At 45.0% G+C, this 25,505-nt stretch overlaps 1 protein-coding gene across 1 annotated transcript in view; it reads left to right on the forward strand.

The window, feature by feature from the left end:
- The window catches only part of LOC121580294 (2-acylglycerol O-acyltransferase 2-A-like), a 28,635-nt gene extending 12,955 nt beyond the window's left edge, over nucleotides 1-15,680 (forward strand). Inside the window, exons 3-6 of the mRNA XM_041895354.2 lie at nucleotides 8,407-8,611; nucleotides 8,851-9,025; nucleotides 14,217-14,416; nucleotides 15,135-15,680. Coding sequence (XP_041751288.1) covers nucleotides 8,407-8,611; nucleotides 8,851-9,025; nucleotides 14,217-14,416; nucleotides 15,135-15,289 — 735 coding nt within the window. The 3' untranslated portion in view covers nucleotides 15,290-15,680. The remainder of the gene's footprint in view (nucleotides 1-8,406; nucleotides 8,612-8,850; nucleotides 9,026-14,216; nucleotides 14,417-15,134) is intronic.
- The last annotated feature ends 9,825 nt before the right edge of the window (nucleotides 15,681-25,505 follow it).

Here is a 25,505-nt window from a genome sequence, read left to right on the forward strand (position 1 = left end):
AAGGGCAGTCAAGTCTGAGGAGAACCAGGGGCTATATCGGTTCTTAGTTCTGTATTTTTTGAATGGGGCATGTTTATTTAAGATTGAGAGGAAATTACTTTTTAAAGAACAACCAGGCATCCTCTACTGACGGAATGAGATCTATATCCATCCAGGATACCTGGGCCAGGTCAATTAGGAAGGCCTCCTCGCTAAAGTGTTTTAGGGAGCGTTTGACAGTGATGAGGGGTGGTCGTTTGACCGCGGACCAGTTACGGACGCAGGCAATAAGGCAGTGATCGCTGAGATCCTGGTTGAAGACAGCTGAGGTGTATTTAGAGGGTATGTTAGTCAGGATGATATCTATGAGGGTACCCATGTTTACGGATTTAGGGTTGTACCTGGTAGGTTCGTTGATAATTTTGCGTGAGGTTGAGGGCATCAAGCTTGGATTGTAGGATGGCTGGGGTATTAAGCATATCCCAATTTAGGTCACCAAGCAGTACAAACTCTGAGGATAGATGGGGGGCAATCAATTCACATATGGTGTCCAGGGCACAGCTGGGGGCTGAGGGGGGTCTGTAGCAAGCGGCAACAGTGAGAGACTTATTTCTGGAAAGGTGGATTTTTAGAAGTAGAAGCTCAAACTGTTTGGGCACAGACCTGGATAGTATGATAGAGCTCTGCAGGCTATCTCTACAGTAGATTGCAACTCCACCCCCTTTGGCAGTTCTATCTAGACGGAAAATGTTATAGTTGGGGATGGAAATTTCAGAATTTTTGGTGGCCTTCCTGAGCCAGGATTCAGACACTGCTAGAACATCAGGGTTGGCAGAGTGTGCTAACGCAGTGAATAACTAAAACTTAGGAAGTAGACTTCTGATATTTATGTGCAAGAAACCAAGACTTTTGCGATTACAGAAGTCATCAAATGATAGCGCCTGGGGAGTAGGAGTGATACTGAGGGCTGCAGGGCCTAGGTTAGCCTCTACATCACCAGAGGAACAGAGGAGGACTAGAATAAGGATACGGCTAAAGGCTTTAAGAACTGGTCTTCTAGTGCGTTGGGTACATAGAATAAAGGGGGCAGATTTCCGGGTAGTTATAGAAAGATTCAGGGCATTATGTACAGACAAGGATATGGAAGGATATGAGTAAAGTGGAGGTAAACCTAAGCGTTGGGTAACGATGAAAGAGATAGCATCGCTGGAGGCATCAATTGAGTCGGTCTCCGCGTGTATTGGGGGAGGTGCAAAGGAGCTATCTAAGGCAGGTTTATCTAGGCTGGGGGTCTACAGTGATATAGTACAATTAGAAATAACCCGAAACAACAATAAACTAACCATGTTTGGGCTGAGGCTAAACATAAACAGGATGTAGTACCGTAAAAAAGGAACAGTCCAGCAGATATCAGCTGTATAGCTGAGTTATCATAAGGTCGGTGGTGAAGTACTAGTGAGTAAGAGGCTACAGCTAGCGGGCCAGGGCTAGCAGATGGATGGAATCTTCGTGGTTAACGTCGTAACCACATCAGACGATTTCGTCGGCAGACCAGTCGTGTAGGATCGGCGGGCTCCGTGTCAATACTAGGTGGTCCCGTCCGGTTGACAGAGAGGTAGATAGCCGGGGAGATGGGCCTAGCTCAGGATAATTAGCCAGACCACAGCGTCCGTTTTTGTTGTAGCTAGCTGGTAGCGACTGAATCCGGAGTTAAAGGTCCAGTGATTCAGTGATTCCAGCGGAAAAACTGATATGTTCTGGGTCGATAACGCGCTGTGCAGACTGGCCGAATATCCGGTGATCAATGTCCAGTGATTAAAATTCATCCCGCAGAAAAAAAATCCAATGTTCTGGGTGAAACACCGCTAGCTAAGGCTAATAGCAAGTAGCTAGTTAGCTGGCTAGCTGGCTAGCTAGTTTCACTGGAGATTCTAGATAAAAGGTAAGTCAATAATAGAATCCGTTCCACATTGAGTGAGGCGGGTTGCAGGAAAGTATATTTTGTAGAAGGATGAAAAGTCTGATAGGGAAATAGGTACGAAAAATACAAAAAAACAAGTTATTTACAGGCTATTTACAGGCACACGACAGAAACAGGACTGCACTACTTCGCCATCTTGGTGGTTCCCAGCTAACAATTCTATGACAGAGTACGTTTTTGTAATGTTGCCAGTAATGTTCCCCTAATGTTTGAGTGTCCAGTTTTCCACTAATTCTGGGAACATTCTATCTATCTTAGCTAGCAAAAAAACCTTCTGAGAACCTTTTTAGCATAAATTGGTGTTCAATTTAGAACATTCCCGTAATGTCAAACAGAATTTATTTAGAACGTGGTTACAATGTTCTCAGAATATACAACATTAATGTTCTTGACACGTTTTATGGGATGTTGCAAGAACATTCGTGTCCAGTTGTCTGAGGGCTAATTAGGAGAATATTCCATCAACGTTCCACAAAATATACACAGGACATGGTTGCCATGTTCTCAGAATATACAATATTAATGTTCTAGACACGTTTCATGAGAACGTTGCAGGAACATTTTTGTGTATCAGTTGTGAGGAAGTTGCCTGATGGTCCCAAAGAAACATTCTCTCCTCAAAAAGTGTTTCATTACACATGCCTTGTTGCTTTTGCCAAGCCCATCAAGGCCCTGATTGGTGAACCAGTGATCCATTCACAGCTATTTTTGTCTGTTGGCAAGGGATACTCACACACAGTGCTATTAACTTACATATTTGACACACTTTGACATACATGATTACATTGTACAGTGCATTCGGAAAGTATTCAGACCCCTTTACTTTTTCCACATTTTGTTACTTTACAACCTTATTCTAAAATGGACTACATTTTTAAAAAATCCTCATCAATCTACACACAGTACCCCATAATGACGAAGCGAAAACAGGTTTTTAGAAAATGTTTATAAATGTATTAAAAATAAAAAACAGAAATACCTTATTTACATAAATAATAGTGAAGACATCAAAACTATGAAATAACATTTTTACATTTACATTTTAGTCATTTAGCAGACGCTCTTATCCAGAGTGACTTACAGTTAGTGAATACATATATATTGTTTTTATACTGGCCCCCCGTGGGAATCGAACCCACAACCCTGGCATTGCAAACGCCATGCTCTATCAACTGAACTACATCCCTGCCGGCCATTCCCTCCCCTACCCTGGACGACGCTGGGCCAATTGTGCGCCGCCCATGAGTCTCCCGGTCACGGCCGGCTGCGACAGAGCCTGGATTCGAACCAGGATCTCTAGTGGCACAGTTAGCACTGCGATGCAGTGCCTTAGACCACTGCGCCACTCAGGAGACTGAATCATGTAGTAACCAAAAAAGTGTTTTTATATTTTAAATTTGAGATTTTTCAAAGTAGCCACCCTTTGCCTTGATGACAGCTTTGCACACTGTTGGCATTCTCTCAACCAGCTTCATGAGGAATGCTTTTCCAACAGTCTTGAAAGAGTTGCCACATATGCTGAGCACTTGTTGGCTGCTTTTCCTTCACTCTGCGGTCTAACTCATCCCAAACTATCTCAATTGGGTTGAGGTTGGGTGATTGTGGAGGCCAGGTCATCTGATGCAGCACTACATCAATCTCCTTCTTGGTCAAATAGCCGTTACACAGCCTGGAGGTGTGTTGGGTCATTGTCCTGTTGAAAAACAAATGATAGTCCCACTAAGCACAAACCAGATTGGATGGCGTATCGCTGCAGAATGCTGTGGTAGCCATGCTGGTTAAGTGTGCCTTGAATTCTAAATAAATCACAGACCGTGTCACCAGCAAAGCACCGCCACATCATCACACCTCCTCCTCCATGCTTCACGGTGGGAACCACACATGCGGAGATAATCCGTTCACCTATTCTGCGTCTCACAAAGACACTGCGGTTGGAACCAAAAATCTCCCATTTGGACTCATCAGACCAAAGGACAGATTTCCACCGGTCTAATGTCCATTGCTCATGTTTCTTGGCCCAAGCAAGTCTATTTTTCTTATTGGTGTCCTTTAGTAGTGGTTTCTTTGTAGCAATTCGACCATGAAGGCCTGAATCACGCAGTCCCCTCTCAACAGTTGATGTTGAGAGGTGTCTGTTACTTGGACTCTGTGAAGCATTTATTTAGGCTGCAATTTCTGAGGCTGGTAACTCTAATGAACCTATCCTCTGCAGCAGAGGTGACTCTGGGTCTTCCTTTCCTGTGGCGGTCCTCATGAGAGCCAGTTTCATCACAGCGCTTGATGGTTTTTGCGACTGCACTTGAAGAAACTTTCAAAGTTCTTGAAATTTTACGGATTGACTGACCTTAATGTCTTAAAGTAATGATGGACTGTCGTTTCTCTTTGCTTATTTGAGCTGTTGTTGTCATAATATGGACTTGGTCTTTTACCAAATAGAGCTACCTTCTATATACCAACCCTACCTTGTCACAACACAACTGATTGGCTCAAACACATTAAGAAGGAAAGAAATTCCACAATTAACACCTGTTAATTGAAATGCATTCCAGGTGACTACCTCATGAAACTGGTTGAGAGAATTCCAAGAGTGTGCAAAGCTGTCATCAAGGCAAAGTGTGGCTACTTTGAAGAATCTTAAATATTACATGTATTTTGATTTGTTTAACACTTTTTGGTTACTTCATGATTCCATATGTGTTATTCCATGGTTTGATGTCTTCACTATTATTCTACAATGTAGAAAATAGTAAAAATAAAGAAAAACCCTTGAATGAGTAGGTGTGTCCAAACTTTTGACTGGTACTGTATATATACATTTGTTGGCCTTTACTACTACTGCCCATAGAAACACATTGAGTAACACATTCATAAATGGCAAAAAAGACAGTCAAAAAGTAAATCATTAGGAATAAGGTTTTGAAGTGTCTGTCCTATGTCTAGGAGTTTGGACACATATTTAACCCCTTATTTTTGTTGGCACAAAACTAGCTCCATACTTCTATTCATTTGTATGGATTACCTTCAGACAAGTCCTGTGACACTTGTGTGGGTCATAGAACAAAACGGATAACACCATCGTGTTCGTGAGTCTCCCCTTTCCCCAGTGTGCCAAACCGTTCTGACGCTACAGATGTTTTTGTGAGGAGACCGATTTTCATGGTCTGACAAACAACGATGTAGCACAACCACCTTTCTCCGCAGATGCAGAAGGTCGACATACTGTAGGCGGATGTGGTGGATTGAGTTTAAACTGACATGTTTTGATGGGATTTTTAAAATTATGTTACTTAGATTGACGCACAGGTGCGTCAAAAGACTTTTAAGGATTAACAGAGCTGAGATTGACTTCAAACTGCATTCACCCTATTGCTTACACCTATCAAGTTGTTTCAGATCTACCTAGGGAGGAGGGGTTAGGGTTTCTTCTGGACAGGGCTTAACTATACTGGTCCAATAAGCACATGCCCTAGAGATATCCCTTATTGGGACAGTGGTTAGGGTGTTCATCATTGGTGCTGGTGGGTTTGAGAGCCGCTAGGGGATTCACCCTACTCTCACATTCTTAGCAATATACACTACATGACCAAAAGTATGTGGACACCTACTCATCGATCATCTCATTCCAAAATCAATAGCATTAATATGGAGTTGGTCTCCCATTTGCTGCTATAACAGCCTCCACTCTTCTGGGAAGGCTTTCCACTAGATGTTGGAACATTGCTACGGGGACTTTCTTCCATTCAGCCACAAGAGCATTAGTGAGGTCGGACACTGATGTTGGGGCGATTAGACCTGGCTCGCAGTCTGCGTTCCAATTCACTCCATAGGTGTTCGATGGGGTTGAGGTCAGGGCTCTGTGCAGGCCAGTCAAGTTCTTCCACAACGATCTCGACAAACCATTTCTGTATGGATCTCACTTTGAGCACAGGGTCATTGTGTGACCTCACGTTCTGTGAGCTTGTGTGGCCTAACACTTCGCGGCTGGGCCTTTGTTGCTCCTAGACATTTCCACTTCACAATAACAGCACTTACAGTTGACCGGGGCAGCTCTAGCAGGGCAGGAATTTGACAAACTGACTTGTTGGAAAGGTGGCATCCTATGACGGTGCCACGTTGAAAGTCACTGAGCTCTTCAGTAAGGCCATTCTACTGCTAATGTTTGTCTATGGAGATTGCATGGCTGTGTGCTCGATTTAATACACCTGTCAGCAAAGGGTGTGGCTCAAATAGCCGAATCCACTAATTTGAAGGGATGTCCACATACTTTTGTATATATAGTGGATGTTAATGTCATTATTTGGCAACAGTTACAACACACCTATCTGATCTACTTAAAATGAGTTTCTCATTGAAAGATAGAAATCTGTAGGATTCATCCTTTAATTAATCATCTCAATCCATAAAGTCAATAAATCACACCATGCTTGCTCGTGAGAGGTTAGCGTAACCCTAGCTAGTAGTGGCGGGCCTTGATTCTTGGAGCTCATTGACCTTGAACTGCTAATCTCAAACACTGACTGTGTTTGTTAGCAGCTTTGTTTTGACATGACTGAGCGATGCTGAGCGTGAGCATAACATGACCAGCACCTGACTACCCTTCTGAAAAAAACGACATAGACCAGCAGATGCTGGTGACTAATGCAGTTTTTTCTGGTGACCAGCATATGTTGTGTTTTGGACACTTTGATGCTGGTATGCTGGTGATTCTGGAATGCTTGTGACCAGGAGGCATGGCTTATTAGGGGTATGGCTTTCAGATAGTTCTTTTTGGCGAGTAAATATGATTCTTGTTAAGTTCGTACACCACAAATGTAAATGTTCCTTGAATATTTTTGAACATAACTTATTCTATTATAATATTAATAACATTATTATTTACATATTGTAACAAAGTGGTAACTATCCCAACATTGGGATTTTCATAGTGTCTTAATTAAGGAACTCATACACTTGTGTAAGCCTCATTAAAGCTATGAAACTGTCAGTGTCGTCAACCTTAACATGTGATAACAATACAATAGAACAGATGAACCGGAATAAAATTTACTCTCACAGGTGGCCAAAAAGAACTACCTGAAAGCCACACCCTTACCTGCTGTCTCGACCTCTGAATGCTCTGCTATGAAAAGCCAACTGACATTTACTCCTGAGGTACTGACCTGTTGCACCGCCTACAACCACTGTGGTTATTATTTGACCCTGCTGGTCATCAATGAACATTTGAACATCTTGACGAACAGTCTGGCCTTAATGGTCATGTACTCTTATAATCTCCAACCGGCACAGCCAGAAGAGCACTGGCCACCCCTCAGAGCCTGGTTCCTCTCTAGGTTTCTTCCTAGGTTCCTGCCTTTCTAGGGAGTTTTTCCTAGCCACCATGCTTCTACATCTGCATTGCTTGCGGTTTGGGGTTTTAGGCTGGGTTTCTGTATAGCACTTTGTGACATCTGCTGATGTAAAAAGGGCTTTATAAATACATTTGATTGATCGATTGATTGATAAGCCACACCTGCAGTCTTCTGATATGACCCGCTGGGTGTAATATCTCTATAAACCAGCATCAACATCCCAACTACGTGACCCAATGCGTGCAACCCAGCAGTTGGGTCAGGATACAAACAACCCAGCATTTTTTAGAGTGTAAGGGTAGCCTATTAGTGCAACCTTTTTAATTAATTATTGTGCATGTTGATCTTACATGCTGTTAGAACAAATGTTATACATGTTAATGTTCCCTTTTTAAATTGGGTGGACTGAGACTAAAAAACATTGCCATAGCCTGTAGTAAAATCAAATGTATTTATAGAATCAGAGATTCTCTAAAGCATCTGAGATTCTCAAGTCCAAGTCAATGCAGAGTCCTCCGGGTCTCAAACAGAATAGGCCTGAGTCCACCTTGTTCACTGAGCAGCTAGACCAGCTAGACCATGCTGGTCGGCCAGCATAACCAGCTAGACTATGCTGGTCAGACAAGCTTGACCAGCATCAGACCAGCACTGAAATTGAAATTTATGCTGGTCTATGCTTTTTTTTCAGCAGGATAGCTAACAAGAACCTTTGACCCCATCCTGTGAACTCTGGCATGCTCCTCCATCCTGTTTATCTCCCATCTGCCTGTGCACAGAGACAGGCGAACTCTGGTCAATACTGGTTAGATAGTCTCTTCTCACAGCCGCTGTGGAGGCAGACAAACAACAGCTAGAACTCACACAGGCGACATGTGATAAAGATACACATGACATGAAGATATAGGCCAAATACCTGGAAGTCAATTCATAGGCTTCCTAGAGAGTATGGTTTTCAATGAAACTTTCAAATGGTTTGAAAGTCTCTAATAAAGATTCAGATTTAGAAATGTATTTGATGCATCCTGTATACTGTGTTGTACATAACTATTTTGAGTATTGAAGTCCTTAGAAGTGAATCCGCTCTGTGTTGTATTGCAGCTGGTGAAGACAGCAGACTTGGACCCCAGGCAGAACTACATCTTTGGTTTTCATCCCCATGGGATCCTGGTGGCTGGAGCCTTCACTAACTTCTGCACGTACGCTACAGGCTTCAGGAAACTGTTCCCTGGCCTGGACAGCTTCCTGCTGATGCTACCTCTCTGGTTCAGAGTCCCCTTCTTCAGAGACTACATCATGATGGCAGGTTAGTGGGGTTGGGGTTAGAGGTCAAGGCAGGGTTACTGTAAAACACTTTGTGACAGATGTTGCTGAAAAGACCAAGATGGCATCTGATTAATTGATTGGTTGATTTATTGATAGATTGATGATAGCATGATACAAACATGTTTGAGTTTGATCATCGTTCGACAGTGAAGAATAGTGTACTAAACTTTTCCCCCACTGTAACCAACACCTGACCTGAGTGTCTACTGTGTGTCCCAGGTCTGATTCCCTCGGACAAGGGGAGTGCCAGCTATCTGTTACGTCGACAGGGAGGTGGGAATGCCGTTGTTATAGCAGTGGGAGGAGCCCCCGAGGCCCTGGACGCACGCCCTGGCGCCTTCACCATTCTCTTAGCCAATAAGAAGGGCTTCGTCAAACTGGCAATGGAACATGGGTAAGACCAGGGCCAGAGGTGGCAGAGTACATTTTACTGCCTGTGTCTCTGATGAAATCTTATATCTACTCGCATGGTTGCACAAGTGACTTCAACTGTGTCAATCACTTCATCATAGTTTGATATTAATGTTCACAGTGTGCACTTGTGGATGGCTTCCTGAAATAGTAACTTGTGTAAGCCCTTTGGGAATTTCAATTGGGAGCATGCAAGCACTGTATGACATACAGAGGGACAAGTCAAGTAGCACCATTGATTGATTGATTGATTGAATTTATAAGACCATTTTTAAAATACATACACCAGCCGGTGACACCTCCACATACAATCTAAGAAAATCATCAAGGATATCAGAATAAAGCTTGAAAGCTTATTTCCATTGTGGTCCTTTTGGAGGGGGAAGGGGGGGGGGGTCACAATGTCCAAGCTAAGATTTCGAGTTTTGGTCTTTAGTCTGTTACTGTAACCTAACAGCTTCAGACACCTCCATAATTTACTCGGATTGTTCCTGTTCTCAACAATTTTGTCATTAAAATAATATTTATTGGCCTTCTCTATCATCCCATTAACCTCATTTCTTAATTTCTTATAGTCAATAAAAACATAATCTGCCCTGGATTTCCTGAACTCCAGAAAGCATTCATTTCTTCGCTTAATTCCCTTTAAAATGTTATCGCTTATCCATGGTTCTGTTCTTTGCTTAATTCAACCACAAACAAAACAATTCTGGCGCCAGCTTGTCAACAGCATCTAAAAACAAAATTGCTCAAATAAGCAAAGAGAAACGACATTACTTTAAAGACATGAAGGTCAGTCAATCCGGAAAATTTCAAGAATTTTGAACATTTCTTCAAGTGCAGTCGCAAAAACAATCAAGTGCTATGATAAAACTGGCTCTCTGTCACGACTTCCTCCGAAGCTGCCTCCCCTCCTTGTTCGGGCAGGCTTCGGCGTTTGTCGTCACCGGCCTTCTAGCCACTGCCGCTCCATATCTCATCATTCCATTTGTCTTGTCTTGTCAATTACACACACCTGGTTCATATTCCCCTCATTAGTATGTGTTTAATTGTTCCCTCTGCCCCCTTGTCCTTGTGGGTGATTGTTGCATGTGAGATGAGTGTAGCTCGGTGGAGCTACCTGTACTTTGTATTGCCAGGGTATATTTTCCCTGTGTGCCTGTATTTGTTCCAGTGCGCCTGTTTTGCGCACTGGACTGTTGACACTATCCAGTGTAACCATGTACTACGGAATAAACTCTGTATTCTGTGATTTACCCTCCTGCGCCTAACTCCTTTAAATCACACTCTCATGAGGACCGCCACAGGAAAGGAAGACTCAGAGTTACATGTGCTGCAGAGGATAAGTTCATTAGAGTTACCAGCCTCAGAAATTGCAGCCCAAATAAATGCTTCACAGAGTTCAAGTAACAGACACATCTCAACATCAACTGTTCAGAGGAGACTGCGTGAATCAGGCCTTCATGGTCGAATTGCTGCAAAGAAACCACTACTAAAGGACACCACTAAGAAGAAGAGACTTGCTTGGACCAAGAAACACGAGCAATGAATATTAGACCGGTGGAAATCTGTCCTTTGGTCTGATGAGTCCAAATTTGAGATTTTTGGTTCCAACCGCCGTGTCTTTGTGAGATGCAGAGTAGGTGAACGGATGATCGCTGCATGTGTGGTTCCCACCGTGAAGCATGGAGGAGGAGGTGTGATGGTGTGGGGGTGCTTTGCTGGTGACACTGTCTGTGATTTATTTAGAATTCAAGGCACACTTAACCAGCATGGCTACCACAGCATTCTGCAGTGATACGCCATCCCATCTGGTTTGCGCTTAGTTGGACTATCATTTGTTTTTCAACAGGACAATGTCCCAACACACCTCCAGGCTGTATAAGGGCTATTTGACCAAGAAGGAGAGTGATGGAGTGCTGCATCAGATGACCTGGCCTCCACAATCACCCGAACTCAACCCAATTGAGATGGTTTGGGATGAGTTGGACCACAGAGTGAAGGAAAAGCAGCCAACAAGTGCTCAGCGTATGTGGGAACTCCTTCAAGACTGTTGGAAAAGCATTCAAGTTGAAACTGGTTGAGAGAATGCCAAGAGCGTGCAAAGCTGTCATCAAGGCAAAGGGTGGCTACTTTGAATAACCTAAAATCTAAAATATATTTTGATTTGTTGAACACTTTTTTGGTTACTACATGATTCCAAATGTGTTATTTCATAGTTTTGATGTCTTCACTATTATTCTACAATGTAGAAAATAGTAAAAATAAAGATAAACCCTTGAATGAGTAGGTGTGTCCAAACTTTTGACTGGTACTGTAAATACAAACTCCTCCGCCTTTGCAATTGTGGTCTCTTCTAATTCATAAATAACTTTCTACTTCAATCTCATCGTTTTTTATCTAACCATCTAGCTATGTTTCGGTAAAGCAAAGCACTCCCGCCTTACAGTTATTGGAGAGTAGGCAAATTTCCTCGATATGGGGAAGAAGGCTTCTAATGTTGAGATGAAGGATGTGTAGTCGTCTCGTAGAAAACCCCTTTTCTAGAGTAAAATTCTCCTCATCTGCTGGAACTGTCAGCCGAAATTGTTAACTTGAGACAAGTATTGACTCCCTGCCATCCAATCGCAGCAGTTAAGCTCCATCCAGGGTTCACGCTGGCATCTGACCCCATTGTTACCCAATTCAGTTTTCCCTTGATTTTGCTGGTGATACAGCGAGTTCAGCTACAGCAGCTCAAGTCTTATTTAGTGGTATACACAAAGCTTGCTCAAATCAAGCGTTTACATGACTCCTTATGAATTACATCAATAGTGGAATCATGATAAGACAGCGCCGGAGAAGATGGCTGCCGTTTTACAGCCCTCTAACCAATTGTACTATTATGTGTGTTTTTCCGCGTTATTTGTAATTTATTTTGTACATAATGTTTCTGCCATCGTCTCTTATAACCAAAAAGAGCTTCTGGATATCAGGACAGCGATTACTCACCGTATTGGACGAAGATTTTTTTCTTCAACGAGGCGCGTCGCAGGAGATATCATACAGACACCGACAAGGCCCAAATCCCCGTCATTCGCGTGAGGAAGAGACGGAGATATCGTGGATGTAGATCGGGTGCCCCCTGTAAGGATCCGACGGCGAGCGAGTAAACTGCCTCTTCCATCAATCCTATTAGCCAACGTTCAATCATTTGAAAATAAATTGACGATTTAAGATTACGGTTATCCTACCAACGGGACATTAAAAACTGTAATATCTTATGTTTCGACCGAGTCGTGGCTGAACGACAACAATGATAACATTCAGCTAGCAGGCTATACGCTACATCGGCAGGGACAGAACGGGCTGACTCGGTAAGACAAGGGATGGCGGTCTGTGTATATTTGTAAACAACAGCTGGTGCACAAAATCAAATACTAAGGAAGTCTCGAGGTTTTGCTCGCCTGAGGTAGAGTATCTTATGATAAGCTGTAGACCACACTATTTACCAAGAGAGTTTTCATCTATATTTTTCATAGCTGTCTATTTACCACCACAAACCAATGCTGGCATTAAGATTGCACTGAATGAGTTGTACAAGGCCATTAATCAACAGGAAAACGCTCATCCAGATGCAGCGCTCCTAGTGGCCGGGGACTTTAATGCAGGGAAACTTAAATCCGTTCTACCTAATTTCTACCAGCATGTTAAATGTGCAACCAGAGGAAAAAAAACTCTAGACCACCTTTACTCCACACACAGAGACGCATACAAAGCTCTCCCTCGCCCTCCATTTGGCAAATCTGACCATAACTCTATCCTCCTGATTCCTGCTTATAAGCAAAAACTAAAGCAGGAAGCACCAGTGACTCGGTTAATAAAAAGTGGTCAGATGACGCAGATGCTAAGCTACAGGACTGTTTTGCTAGCACAGACTGGAACATGTTCCGGGATTCTTCAGACAGCATTGAGGAGTACACCACATCAGTCACTGGCTTCATCAATAAGTGCATCGATGATGTCGTCCCCCATAGTGACCGTACGTACATACCCCAACCAGAAGCCATGGATTACAGGAAACATCCGCACTGAGCTAAAGGGTAGAGCTGCCGCTTTCAAGGAACGGGACTCTAACCCGGACGGCTTATAAGAAATCCCGCTATGACCTCCGACGAACCATCAAACAGGCAAAGAGTCAATACAGGACTAAGATTGAATCGTACTACACTGGCTCTGACGCTCGTCGGATGTGGCAGGGCTTGAAAACTATTACAGACTACAAAGGGAAGCACAGCCGCGAGCTGCCCAGTGACACAAGCCTACCAGACGAGCTAAACCACTTCTATGCTCACTTCGAGGCAAGCAACACTGAAGCATGCATGAGAGCACCAGCTGTTCCGGGATGACTATGTGATCACGCTCTTCGTGAGCCGATGTGAGTAAGACTTTTAAGCAGGTCAACATTCACAAGGCCGCAGGGCCAGACGGATTACCAGGACGTGTACTCCGAGCATGTGCTGACCAACTGGCAAGTGTCTTCACTGACATTTTCAACATGTCCCTGACTGAGTCTGTAACACCAACATGTTTCAAGCAGACCACCATAGTCCCCGTGCCCAAGGACTCTAAGATAACCTGCCTAAATGACTACCGACCCGTAGCACTGACGTCTGTAGCCATGAAGTGCTTTGAAAGGCTGGTCATGTACATATTACCTCAACTACCTCAACTAGCCGGTGCCCCCGCACATTGACTCTGCAACGGTACCCCCCTGTATATATAGCCTCCCTACTGTCACTTTATTTTACTTCTGCTCTTTTTTTTCTCAACACTTTTTTTTGTTGTTGTTTTATTTTTACTTTTTTTTGTTTAAAATAAATGCACTGTTTGTTAAGGGCTGTAAGTAAGCATTTCACTGTAATGTCTGCACCTGTTGTATTCGGCGCATGTGACCAATACAATTTTATTTGATTTGATTTAGGATAAACTTCAACACACCTAGGAGTATAATGGAAACTGGGTCTGTGTTCTACAAATATACTGTACTTTACAAACACATAGAGATGATCGTAACAAAGCTGAAGGCCAAACTCCTGTCTCAACTCACCTCACCTCTCCTCCACCCCTGTCCTCTCCACCCCTCTCCTTCACCCCACTCCTCTCCTCCTCTCCTCTACCCATTCGCTCCCTAGTGCCCATCTGGTGCCGGTCTTCTCCTTCGGGGAGAATGAGTTGTTCGACCAGGTGGAGAACCCTCGAGGCACCTGGCTCCGCTCGATTCAGGACAAGCTGCAAAGCATCATGGGTATCTCTCTGCCCCTCTTCCATGCGCGGGGCGTTTTCCAGTACAGCTTTGGTATCATGCCCTACAGGAAGCCCATCAACACTGTGGGTGAGTAACATTCAATGTCACTCTGAATTTCTGCCTCAGACATTGGTTCCATCTCATAGTCAAGTAGACCAGATAACTAAGCAACGTTTAAGAAATGTTAGGCCTTGCCAGTTGGTCTACAGTTGAAGCCAGTGGTTATCAGTAGCTGTCCACTATATCTGCCAAATATTTTTTGCCTAATTCTCAAGCTTTCTCCTATTTCTATGTTGCAAAGGCAATTGTTGTTTTTGGCAGAGGTTTCATATCAGTAAACTAACTGGCAGAGATGGCTATCTGTCATTAAACATGAGGAACATTGATGAGAGAGGGACAGATTTGCCCTTGGAAATATTTGACTTACCAGAATGTTACTAGATAGTTTGATTGCGTCAGTTTGCCGCAACCTCTCAGCAACAGTGGCTGGCACACGGTTAGTTAGCTGTTTGTGTACATCTATTGGCAAGGCCCAACAATGGCATTTTTATTTTGCCATCCACACTTGTCATGAGTAGAAGCATATCCAAAAAGCAAATACATTTTTGCCCATTATGCACTACTACCAGTGGCATACCGCAGTTTCACAAGGCCCGTTTTTGGTTTGGGAGCTCATGAGCCCTCCAGAGCTCATGGGCCGCCCTGCACTGTGTGGTACGCAGGGTTGTGTGGTACGCCAGTGACTACTACAGTAACCTATATATGAACGTAATGTCATCATGCATACCCTTGGACCTCTCCACAGTGGGTCGGCCAATCAGAGTGGAGAAGAATGAGAAGGCAACAGTGGAGGAGCTGGACGCCCTCCATCAGCTCTACACAGAAGAACTCAGCCAGCTGTTTGAGGAGCACAAGGGCAAGTATGGAGTGCCAGAGGACCAACACCTCAGCTTTGTCTGAAGAAAGAGAGAGAGAGAGAGAGAGAGAGAGAGAGAGAGAGAGAGAGAGAGAGAGAGAGAGAGAGAGAGAGAGAGAGAGAGAGAGAGAGAGAGAGATTCAAAACCACCTTTGGAGTTGCCCCACCAAGTCGGTACACTTTCCTCAACCAACTGAAGGATCCAGACCAAACTACAGGAGACAAGTAACACAATGAATTGATATGGACATTCTTTTTCAAGATATGGAACAATCTTCATAAAAACCATTGTATTATGTATGTGCCCATCCCACACTTATTTATCATCTTTATAAAAACGTAATGTCTGCAGATATTGTGCCAAATTATGTATTTTTTTAACTGTAGCTCAGTTGGTAGAGCATGGCGCTTGCAACGCCAGGGTTGTGGGTTCGTTTCCCACGGGGGGCCAGTATGAAAAATGTATGCACTCACTAACTCGCTCTGGATAAGAGCGTCTGCTAAATGACTTAAATGTAAATATATAAATACACTGTTTAAATGCTCCATATGTCCAATTCCTTCAAATTGTAGCCTAAATCATGTGCATGCTAGTCCATTACTCAGGACAAGGTAATGGGGGACACTGGGGACTGTAATGATCCTAGAGCAGGAATCATCAACTAGATTCAGCTACGGACCTATTGTTTCTTGAGCGGATGGACGGGCGGCCGGAACATAATTGCAAATAATTTGGAGACTGCAAATTGACCGCAAGAAGCCCAAACAGATATAATGTTTGACTAAAACATAAACATTTCAAACCTTGCTTAAATTTGTATACGATCACGTGTCTCTCTATTATGTGTGGCAATACTTGGGAACAGATCTCTCAAATTAAAATCACTTGGAGCTGATTTCCTGGTGTTTTTACAGTCTATTATGTACAACAATTAAACATTTTTGGGGGGCCACATAAAACCACCTTGGCCCGCGGGCCGCCAGTTGGGGAACCCTGTCCTAGAGCCACATTTCTTCCCTTAATCCCCAGATGAAGTGACATCTGTCTGGGGGATCCTATCAAGTAAAGTCTGAGGTTGAATTTGTATGGAGATTTCATGTAATGGGGTGATGCACTGTATCCTCACTTAAGACACACTGGGAAAAACTGGGTATAATTCTCATTTCACTCACTGTTTGTACATAATAATACTATATCTGGTAAATAAGTTTCCATTTACAGTATATATATAAAATCCCAATTTATTAATTTTAAATGTCTCTGTCTTAATGTCTCTGTCATGTATACATTTTTCACAATATTGTAATATAAAATCTGTTAAAATAACTGATACTATTTTTCTCACTTACAGTACATTGTTTGTATTATAATACCAGTTAATTTATTGTAATAAAGGTGATTTCAGGTCTCATTCACTGAATCAAACTGTGCACATGGCTGCCCATCCAGTTCTGATTAATTAATCAAGGGTCAGTGACAGCTTGAAGTTGGATCTGTCACGATCGTTTACGGACGAGACGGACCAAGGCGCAGCGTGATAAGCGTACATACAGTGAGGGAAAAAAGTATTTGATCCCCTGTTGATTTTGTACGTTTGCCCACTGACAAAGACATGATCAGTATATAATTTCAATGGTAGGTTTATTTGAACAGTGAGAGACAGAATAACAACACAAAAATCCAAAACACGCATGTCAAAAATGTTATAAATTGATTTGCATTTTAATGAGGGAAATAAGTATTTGACCCCTCTGCAAAACATGACTTAGTACTTGGTGGCAAAACCCTTGTTGGCAATTACAGAGGTCAGACGTTTCTTGTAGTTGGCCACCAGGTTTGCACACATCTCAGGAAGGATTTTGTCCCACTCCTCTTTGCAGATCTTCTCCAAGTCATTAAGGTTTCAAGGCTGACGTTTGGCAACCTCGAACCTTCAGCTCCCCCTCCACAGATTTTCTATGGGATTAAGGTCTGGTGACTGGCTAGGCCACCCAGGACCTTAATGTGCTTCTTCTTGAGCCACTCCTTTGTTGCCTTGGCCGTGTGTTTTGGGTCATTGTCATGCTGGAATACCCATCCACGACCCATTTTCAATGCCCTGGCTGAGGGAAGGAGGTTCTCACCCAAGATTTGACGGTACATGGCCCTGTCCACCGTCCCTTTGATGCGGTGAAGTTGTCCTGTCCCCTTAGCAGAAAAACACCCCCAAAGCATAATGTTTCCACCTCCATGTTTGACGGTGGAGATGTTGTTCTTGGGGTCATAGGCAGCATTCCTCCTCCTCCAAACACGGCGAGTTGAGTTGATGCCAAAGAGCTCGATTTTGGTCTCATCTGACCACAACACTTTCACCCAGTTCTCCTCTGAATCATTCAGATGTTCATTGGCAAACTTCAGACGGCCCTGTATATGTGCTTTCTTGAGCAGGGGGACCTTGCGGGCGCTGCAGGATTTCAGTCCTTCACGGCGTAGTGTGTTACCAATTGTTTTCTTGGTGACTATGGTCCCAGCTGCCTTGAGATCGTTGACAAGATCCTCCTGTGTAGTTCTGGGCTGATTCATCACCGTTCTCATGATCATTGCAACTCCACAAGGTGAGATCTTGCATGGAGCCCCAGGCTGAGGGAGATTGACAGTTATTTTGTGTTTCTTCCATTTGCGAATAATCGCACCAACTGTTGTCACCTTCTCACCAAGCTGCTTGGCGATGGTCTTGTAGCCCATTCCAGCCTTGTGTAGGTCTACAATCTTGTCCCTGACATCCTAGGAGAGCTCTTTGGTCTTGGCCATGGTGGAGAGTTTGGAATCTGATTGATTGATTGCTTCTGTGGACAGGTGTCTTTTATACAGGTAACAAACTGAGATTAGGAGCACTCCCTTTAAGAGTGTGCTCCTAATCTCAGCTCGTTACCTGTATAAAAGACACCTGGGAGCCAGAAATCTTTCTGAATGAGAGGGGTCAAATACTTATTTCCCTCATTAAAATGCAAATCAATTTATAACATTTTTGACATCGTTTTTTCTGGATTTTTTTGTTGTTATTTTGTCTCTCACTGTTCAAATAAACCTACCATTAAAATTATAGACTGATCATTTCTTTGTCAGTGGGCAAACATACAAAATCAGCAGGGGATCAAATACTTTTTTCCCTCACTGTATTTATTGAAGTACTGAACACGACAAAACAACAAACAAACGATACGTGAAGTCTTGAGGTTACACAAAACAAACCTATACGGAACAAGATCCCACACAGACTGGTGCCAAAAGGCTGCCTTAGTATGGTCCCCAATCAGAGACAACGAGCTACAGCTGCCTCTGATTGGGAACCTCCCTGGCCAACATAGATCTACACGATCTAGAAACTCAACATAGAAAACTTAACATAGAAACTACACACCCTGGCTCAACATTTAAGAGTCCCCAGAGCCAGGGCGTGACAGTACCCCCCCAAAGGTGCGGACTCCGACCGCGCCCTATAAACATAACAGGGTAGGGGCCGGGTGGGCATTCCGCCTCGGAGGCGGATCCGGCTCCGGGCGTGACCACCACTTTCTCTCCACCTCCCTGTTGCGCCCCTGGTCTGGTCTGGCACCGCTGACTGGAGCTGGACCCGACGACGGTGGATCAAACTGTACAGGCTCCGGACTGGAGCCGCTGGCCGGAGCTGGACTGGGCACCGGTGAGCGGATTGCTCTGGCTCGGAGTGGATCCGCTGACTGGAGTTGGACCGACCCCGGTGGAGCGGATTGCTCTGGCTCGAGTGGAGCAGCTGACCGGTGCCGACCAGGCACCGGTGGAACAGGCACGGGCCGTGCGGACTGGACACACGCACCACTGGCTTGGTGCGGGGAGCAGGAACGGGCCGGACCGGGCTGACGCAGCCACCACTGGCTTGGTGCGGGGAGCAGGAACGGGCGGACCGGGCTGACGACGCGCACCACTGGCTTGGTGCGGGGAGCAGGAACGGGCCGGACCGGGCTGACGACGCGCACCACTGGCTTGGCGCGGGGAGCAGGAACGGGCCGGACCGGGCTGACGACGCGCACCACTGGCTTGGTGCGAGGGACAGGAACGGGCCGGGCTGGACTGGGAACACGCACCACTGCCTTGGTGCGGGGAGCAGGAACGGGCCGGACCGGACTGGGAACACGCACCACTGGCTTGGTGCGGGGAGCAGGCACGGGCCGGGCCGGACTGGGAACACGCACCACTGGCTTGGTGCGGGGAGCAGGAACGGGCCGGGCCGGACTGGGAACACGCACCACTGGCCGTACCGGACTATGGAGGCGGACTGGAGGTCTGGAGCGGAGAGCTGACACAACCCGTCCTGGCTGAATGCCTACTTCCACACAATATGTGTGAGGCATTAGCACAGGACGTATGGGGCTGTGCACTCGTACTGGCGATACAGCACGTAGCTCCGGCGCAGGATATACGGGACCGAGGAGGCGTACTGGAGACCACGAGCGTTGAGCCGGCACACCCCGTCCTGGCTGAATGCCCATCTTCGTACGACACGTGCGTGGTGCTAGCACAGGACGTACAGGACTGTGCCGGAACACTCGCGGCACAGTACGTGGCTCCACATAACACGGAGCCTGCCCAGTCACACGCTTCCTAGCATGAGTACGGGGAGTTGGCTCTGCTCTAACACTAGGCTCCGCCAACCACCCTTTTAGCCCCCCCAATTTTTTTTATTGGGGCTGTCTCTCGGGCTTCCTCCTCGGCCGGCACCCTCTGCGTTGCCGCTGCTCCTCTCTATAGCGCGCCTCCACAGTCTCCTCCCAAGGACGGCGATCCATTCCGGCCTGAATCTCCTCCCAAGTCCAGGATCCCTTCCCGTCCAGGATCTCCTCCCAGGTCCGTCTGTTCCTGGACACGCTGCTTGGTCCTCATTTGGTGGGATCTTCTGTCACGATCGTTTACGGACGAGACGGACCAAGGCGCAGCGTGATAAGCGTACATATTTATTGAAGTACTGAACATGACAAAACAACAAACAAACGATACGTGAAGTCTTGAGGTTACACAAAACAAACCTATACGGAACAAGATCCCACACAGACTGGTGCCAAAAGGCTGCCTAAGTATGGTCCCCAATCAGAGACAACGAGCTACAGCTGCCTCTGATTGGGAACCACTCTGGCCAACATAGATCTACACGATCTAGAAACTCAACATAGAAAACTTAACACAGAAACTACACACCCTGGCTCAACATTTAAGAGTCCCCAGAGCCGGGGCGTGACAGGATCTGGTCCTTCAGCAATAAAACTGTCTGTGCACTTTCACAACACTTTTTTTATGACTGCGATGGCCAGAGTGACATATTTCCAAAGGGGCAGCAGACTGATACCTGGTCACATATTAGTGTGGAGTGGACAGTGTCCAGGCACTTTCAACAAAGACCGATGACCCACAGGCCATAAAAAAGAAAAGCACAGGGAGAGATAACCTATTCATAGCTAACATTAGCATCTATTCATGATGGTATCTTCCGTTCGGGGGGAGGTTTTGTTAAGAGCCCCGACGCTCAGTCTGAACATTAACACGCATTGCTTTCGGTATGGTGTTAGAAAAATAAGGATCTTATCTTTCATATCAGCATGAAATAATTATATATATTTTGCATTTGTGAAATTATTTTGATATGACATGAAAGAACCGTATCGCAATTAAGAATCAATTCACGTTTAGATGTATTTGGCTGTTTTGGCTGCCAGAGCCAGTCATCCTCTCAACATAACATACACTACATGACCAAAAGTATGTTGACACCTGCTCGTCGAACATCTCATTCCAAAATCATGGGCATTAATATGGAGTTGGTCCACCCTTTGCTGCAATAACAGCCTCCACTCTTCTGGGTAGGCTTTACAGTTGGCACTATGCATTCGGGCAGGTAGCGTTCTCCACTCGAGCCGACGTTTGGCATTGCGCATGATGATCTTAGGCTTGTGTGCAGCTGCTCAGCCATGGAAACCCATTTCATGAAGCTCCCGGCGAACAGTTCTTGTGCAGAGGTCAATTTAATTTCATCTTTATTTAACCAGGTAAACCAGTTGAGAACAAGTTCTCATTTACAACTGCGACCTGGCCAAGATAAAGCAAAGCAGTGCGATAAAAACAACAACACAGAGTTACATATGGGGTAAAACAAAACAAAGTCAAAAATACAACAGAAATAAATATATATACAGTGTGTGCAAATGTAGCAAGTTATGGAGGTAAGGCAATAAATAGGCTATAGTGCAAAATAATTACAATTAGTATTAACACTGGAATGATAGATGTGCAAGAGATGATGTGCAAATAGAGATACTGGGGTACAAATGAGCAAAATAAATAACAATATAGGGATGAGGTAGTTGGGCGGCTAATTTCAGATGGGCTGTGTACAGGTGCAGTGATCGGTAAGGTGCTCTGACAACTGATGCTTAAAGTTAGTGAGGGAGATAAGTGTCTCCAGCTTCAGAGATTTTTGCAATTTGTTCCAGTCATTGGCAGCAGAGAACTGGAAGGAATGGCGGCCAAAGGAGGTGTTGGCTTTGGGGATGACCAGTGAGATATACCTGCTGGAGCGCATACTACGGGTGGGTGTTGCTATGGTGACCAATGAGCTAAGATAAGGCGGGATTTGCCTAGCAGTGATTTATAGATGGCCTGGAGCCAGTGGGTTTGGCGACGAATATGTAGTGAGGACCAGCCAACAAGAGCGTACAGGTCACAGTGGTGGGTAGTATATGGGGCTTTGGAGACAAAACGGATGGCACTGTGATAGACTACATCCAATTTGCTGAGTAGAGTGTTGGAGGCTATTTTGTGAATGACATCGCCGAAGTCAAGGATCGGTAGGATAGTCAGTTTTATGAGGGCATGTTTGGCAGCATGAGTGAAGGAGGCTTTGTTGCGAAATAGGAAACCGATTCTAGATTTAACTTTGGATTGGAGATTCTTAATGTGAGTCTGGAAGGAGAGTTTACAGTCTAACCAGACACCTAGATATTTGTAGTTGTCCACATACTCTAGGTCAGACCCGTCGAGAGTAGTGATTCTAGTCGGGTGGGCGGGTGCAAGCAGCGTTCGGTTGAAGAGCATGCATTTAGTTTTACTAGTGTTTAAGAGCAGTTGGAGGCTACTGAAGGAGTGTTGTATGGCATTGAAGCTCGTTTGGAGGTTTGTTAACACAGTGTCCAATGAAGGGCCAGATGTATACAAAATGGTGTCGTCTGCGTAGAGGTGGATCTGAGAGTCACCAGCAGCAAGAGCGACGTCATTGATACATTTACATTTACATTTTAGTCATTTAGCAGACGCTCTTATCCAGAGCGACTTACAGGAGCAATTAGGGTTAAGTGCCTTGCTCAAGGGCACATTTACGTCATTTAGCAGACGCTCTTATCCAGAGCGACTCACAAATTGGTGCATTCACCCTATAGCCAGTGGGATAACCACTTTACAATAGATATACACAGAGAAAAGAGTCGGCCCAAGAATTAAACCCTGTGGCACCCCCATAGAGACTGCCATAGGTCCAGACAACAGGCCGTCCAATTTGACACATTGAACTCTATCAGAGAAGTAGTTGGTGAACCAGGCGAGGCAGTCATTTGAGAAACCAAGGCTATTTAGTCTGCCAATAAGAATGCGGTGGTTGACAGAGTCGAAAGCCTTGGCCAGGTCAATGAAAACGGCTGCACAGTACTGTCTATTATCGATCGCGGTTAAAATATCGTTTAGGACCTTGAGCGTGGCTGAAGTGCACCCATGACCAGCTCGGAAACCGGATTGCATAGCGGAGAAGGTACGGTGGGATTCGAAATGGTCGGTGATCTGTTTGTTAACTTGGCTTTCAAAAACTTTTGAAAGGCAGGGCAGGATGGATATGGGTCTGTAACAGTTTGGATCTAGAGTGTCACCCCCTTTGAAGAGGGGGATGACCGCGGCAGCTTTCCAATCTCTGGGGATCTCAGACGTTACGAAAGAGAGGTTGAACAGGCTAGTAATAGGGGTTGCGACAATTTCGGCGGCTAGTTTTAGAAAGAAAGGGTCCAGATTGTCTAGCCCAGATGATTTGTAGGGGTCCAGATTTTGCAGCTCTTTCAGAACATCAGCTGTCTGGATTTGTGTGAAGGAGAAGCGGGGGCATGGGCAAGTTGCAGCGGAGGGTGCAGAGCTGGTGGCCGGGGTAGTGGTAGCCAGGTGGAAAGCATGGCCAGCCGTAGCAAAATGCTTGTTGAAATTCTCGATTATTGTAGATTTATCGGTGGTGATAGTGTTTCCTAGCCTCAGTGCAGTGGGCAGCTGGGAGGAAGTGCTCTTATTTTCCATAGACTTTACAGTGTCCCAAAACTTTTTGGAGTTAGTGCTACAGGATGCACATTTCTGTTTGAAAAAGTTAGCCTTTGCTTTCCTAACTGCTTGTGTATATTGGTTCCTAACTTCCCTGAAAAGTTGCATATCGGGGGGGCTATTTGATGCTAATGCAGTACGCCACAGGATGTTTTTGTGCTGGTCAAGGGCAGTCAAGTCTGAGGAGAACCAGGGGCTATATCTGTTCTTAGTTCTGTATATTTTGAATGGGGCATGTTTATTTAAGATTGAGAGGAAATTACTTTTAAAGAACAACCAGGCATCCTCTACTGACGGAATGAGATCTATATCCATCCAGGATACCTGGGCCAGGTCAATTAGGAAGGCCTGCTCGCTGAAGTGTTTTTGGGAGCGTTTGACAGTGATGAGGGTGGTCGTTTGACCGCGGACCGTTACGGACGCAGGCAATAAGGCAGTGATCGCTGAGATCCTGGTTGAAGACAGCGGAGGTGTATTTAGAGGGTAAGTTAGTCAGGATGATATCTATGAGGGTACCCATGTTTACGGATTTAGGGTTGTACCTGGTAGGTTCGTTGATAATTTGTGTGAGATTGAGGGCATCTAGTTTAGATTGTAGGATGGCCGGGGTGTTAAGCATATCCCAATTTAGGTCACCAAGCAGTACGAACTCTGAGGATAGATGGGGGCAATCAATTCACATATGGTGTCCAGGGCACAGCTGGGGGGCTGAGGGGGGTCTGTAGCAAGCGGCAACAGTGAGAGATTTATTTCTGGAAAGGTGGATTTTTAGAAGTAGAAGCTCAAACTGTTTGGGCACAGACCTGGATAGTATGATAGAGCTCTGCAGGCTATCTCTACAGTAGATTGCAACTCCACCCCCTTTGGCAGTTCTATCTAGACGGAAAATGTTATAGTTGGGGATGGAAATTTCTGAATTTTTGGTGGCCTTCCTGAGCCAGGATTCAGACACTGCTAGAACATCAGGGTTGGCAGAGTGTGCTAACGCAGTGAATAACTAAAACTTAGGAAGTAGACTTCTGATATTTATGTGCAAGAAACCAAGACTTTTGCGATTACAGAAGTCATCAAATGATAGCGCCTGGGGAGTAGGAGTGATACTGAGGGCTGCAGGGCCTGGGTTAGCCTCTACATCACCAGAGGAACAGAGGAGGACTAGAATAAGGATACGGCTAAAGGCTTTTAAGAACTGGTCTTCTAGTGCGTTGGGTACATAGAATAAAGGGGGCAGATTTCGGGTGTTATAGAAAGATTCAGGGCATTATGTACAGACAAGGATATGGAAGGATATGAGTAAAGTGGAGGTAAACCTAAGCGTTGGGTAACAATGAAAGAGATAGCATCGCTGGAGGCATCAATTGAGTCGGTCTCCGCGTGTATAGGGGGAGGGGCGAAAGAGCTATCTAAGGCAGGTTTAGCTAGGCTGGGGGGTCTACAGTGATATAGTACAATTAGAAATAACCGAAACAACAATAAACTAACCATGTTTGTGTCAACGATGTAGTGATGGTGTGGTGGGGAATCAGGCGCAGAAGCAGAGGTACAGTCCAACAAGACTTTACTATGCAAAAATAATCCACAAACGGCAGGAGGCCAAACAGACGCGCACAGGCGTCAACACACGATCGCACGAAAACACAGTGCGCAAAACTCTCCTAAACAGAGGAGGACACTACTAATCCTGGCGTACTGGAAAAATAACACAGCTACGCAACCATCTGACAAGCGACAATTACACACAACACTATACACACAAACAGGGAACTTAATAGGGTGCATAATGAGACCTAACACAAAACAGGTGTGGCTAACAGACAAAACTAATCAAACAGGAAACACAGAACATAGAACGGTGGCAGCTAGAATTCCGGAGACGACGAACGCCGAAGCCTGCCCGAACAAGG

This window comes from Coregonus clupeaformis, chromosome 13 (genome assembly GCF_020615455.1).
Source record: "Coregonus clupeaformis isolate EN_2021a chromosome 13, ASM2061545v1, whole genome shotgun sequence".
Taxonomy (NCBI): domain Eukaryota; kingdom Metazoa; phylum Chordata; class Actinopteri; order Salmoniformes; family Salmonidae; genus Coregonus; species Coregonus clupeaformis.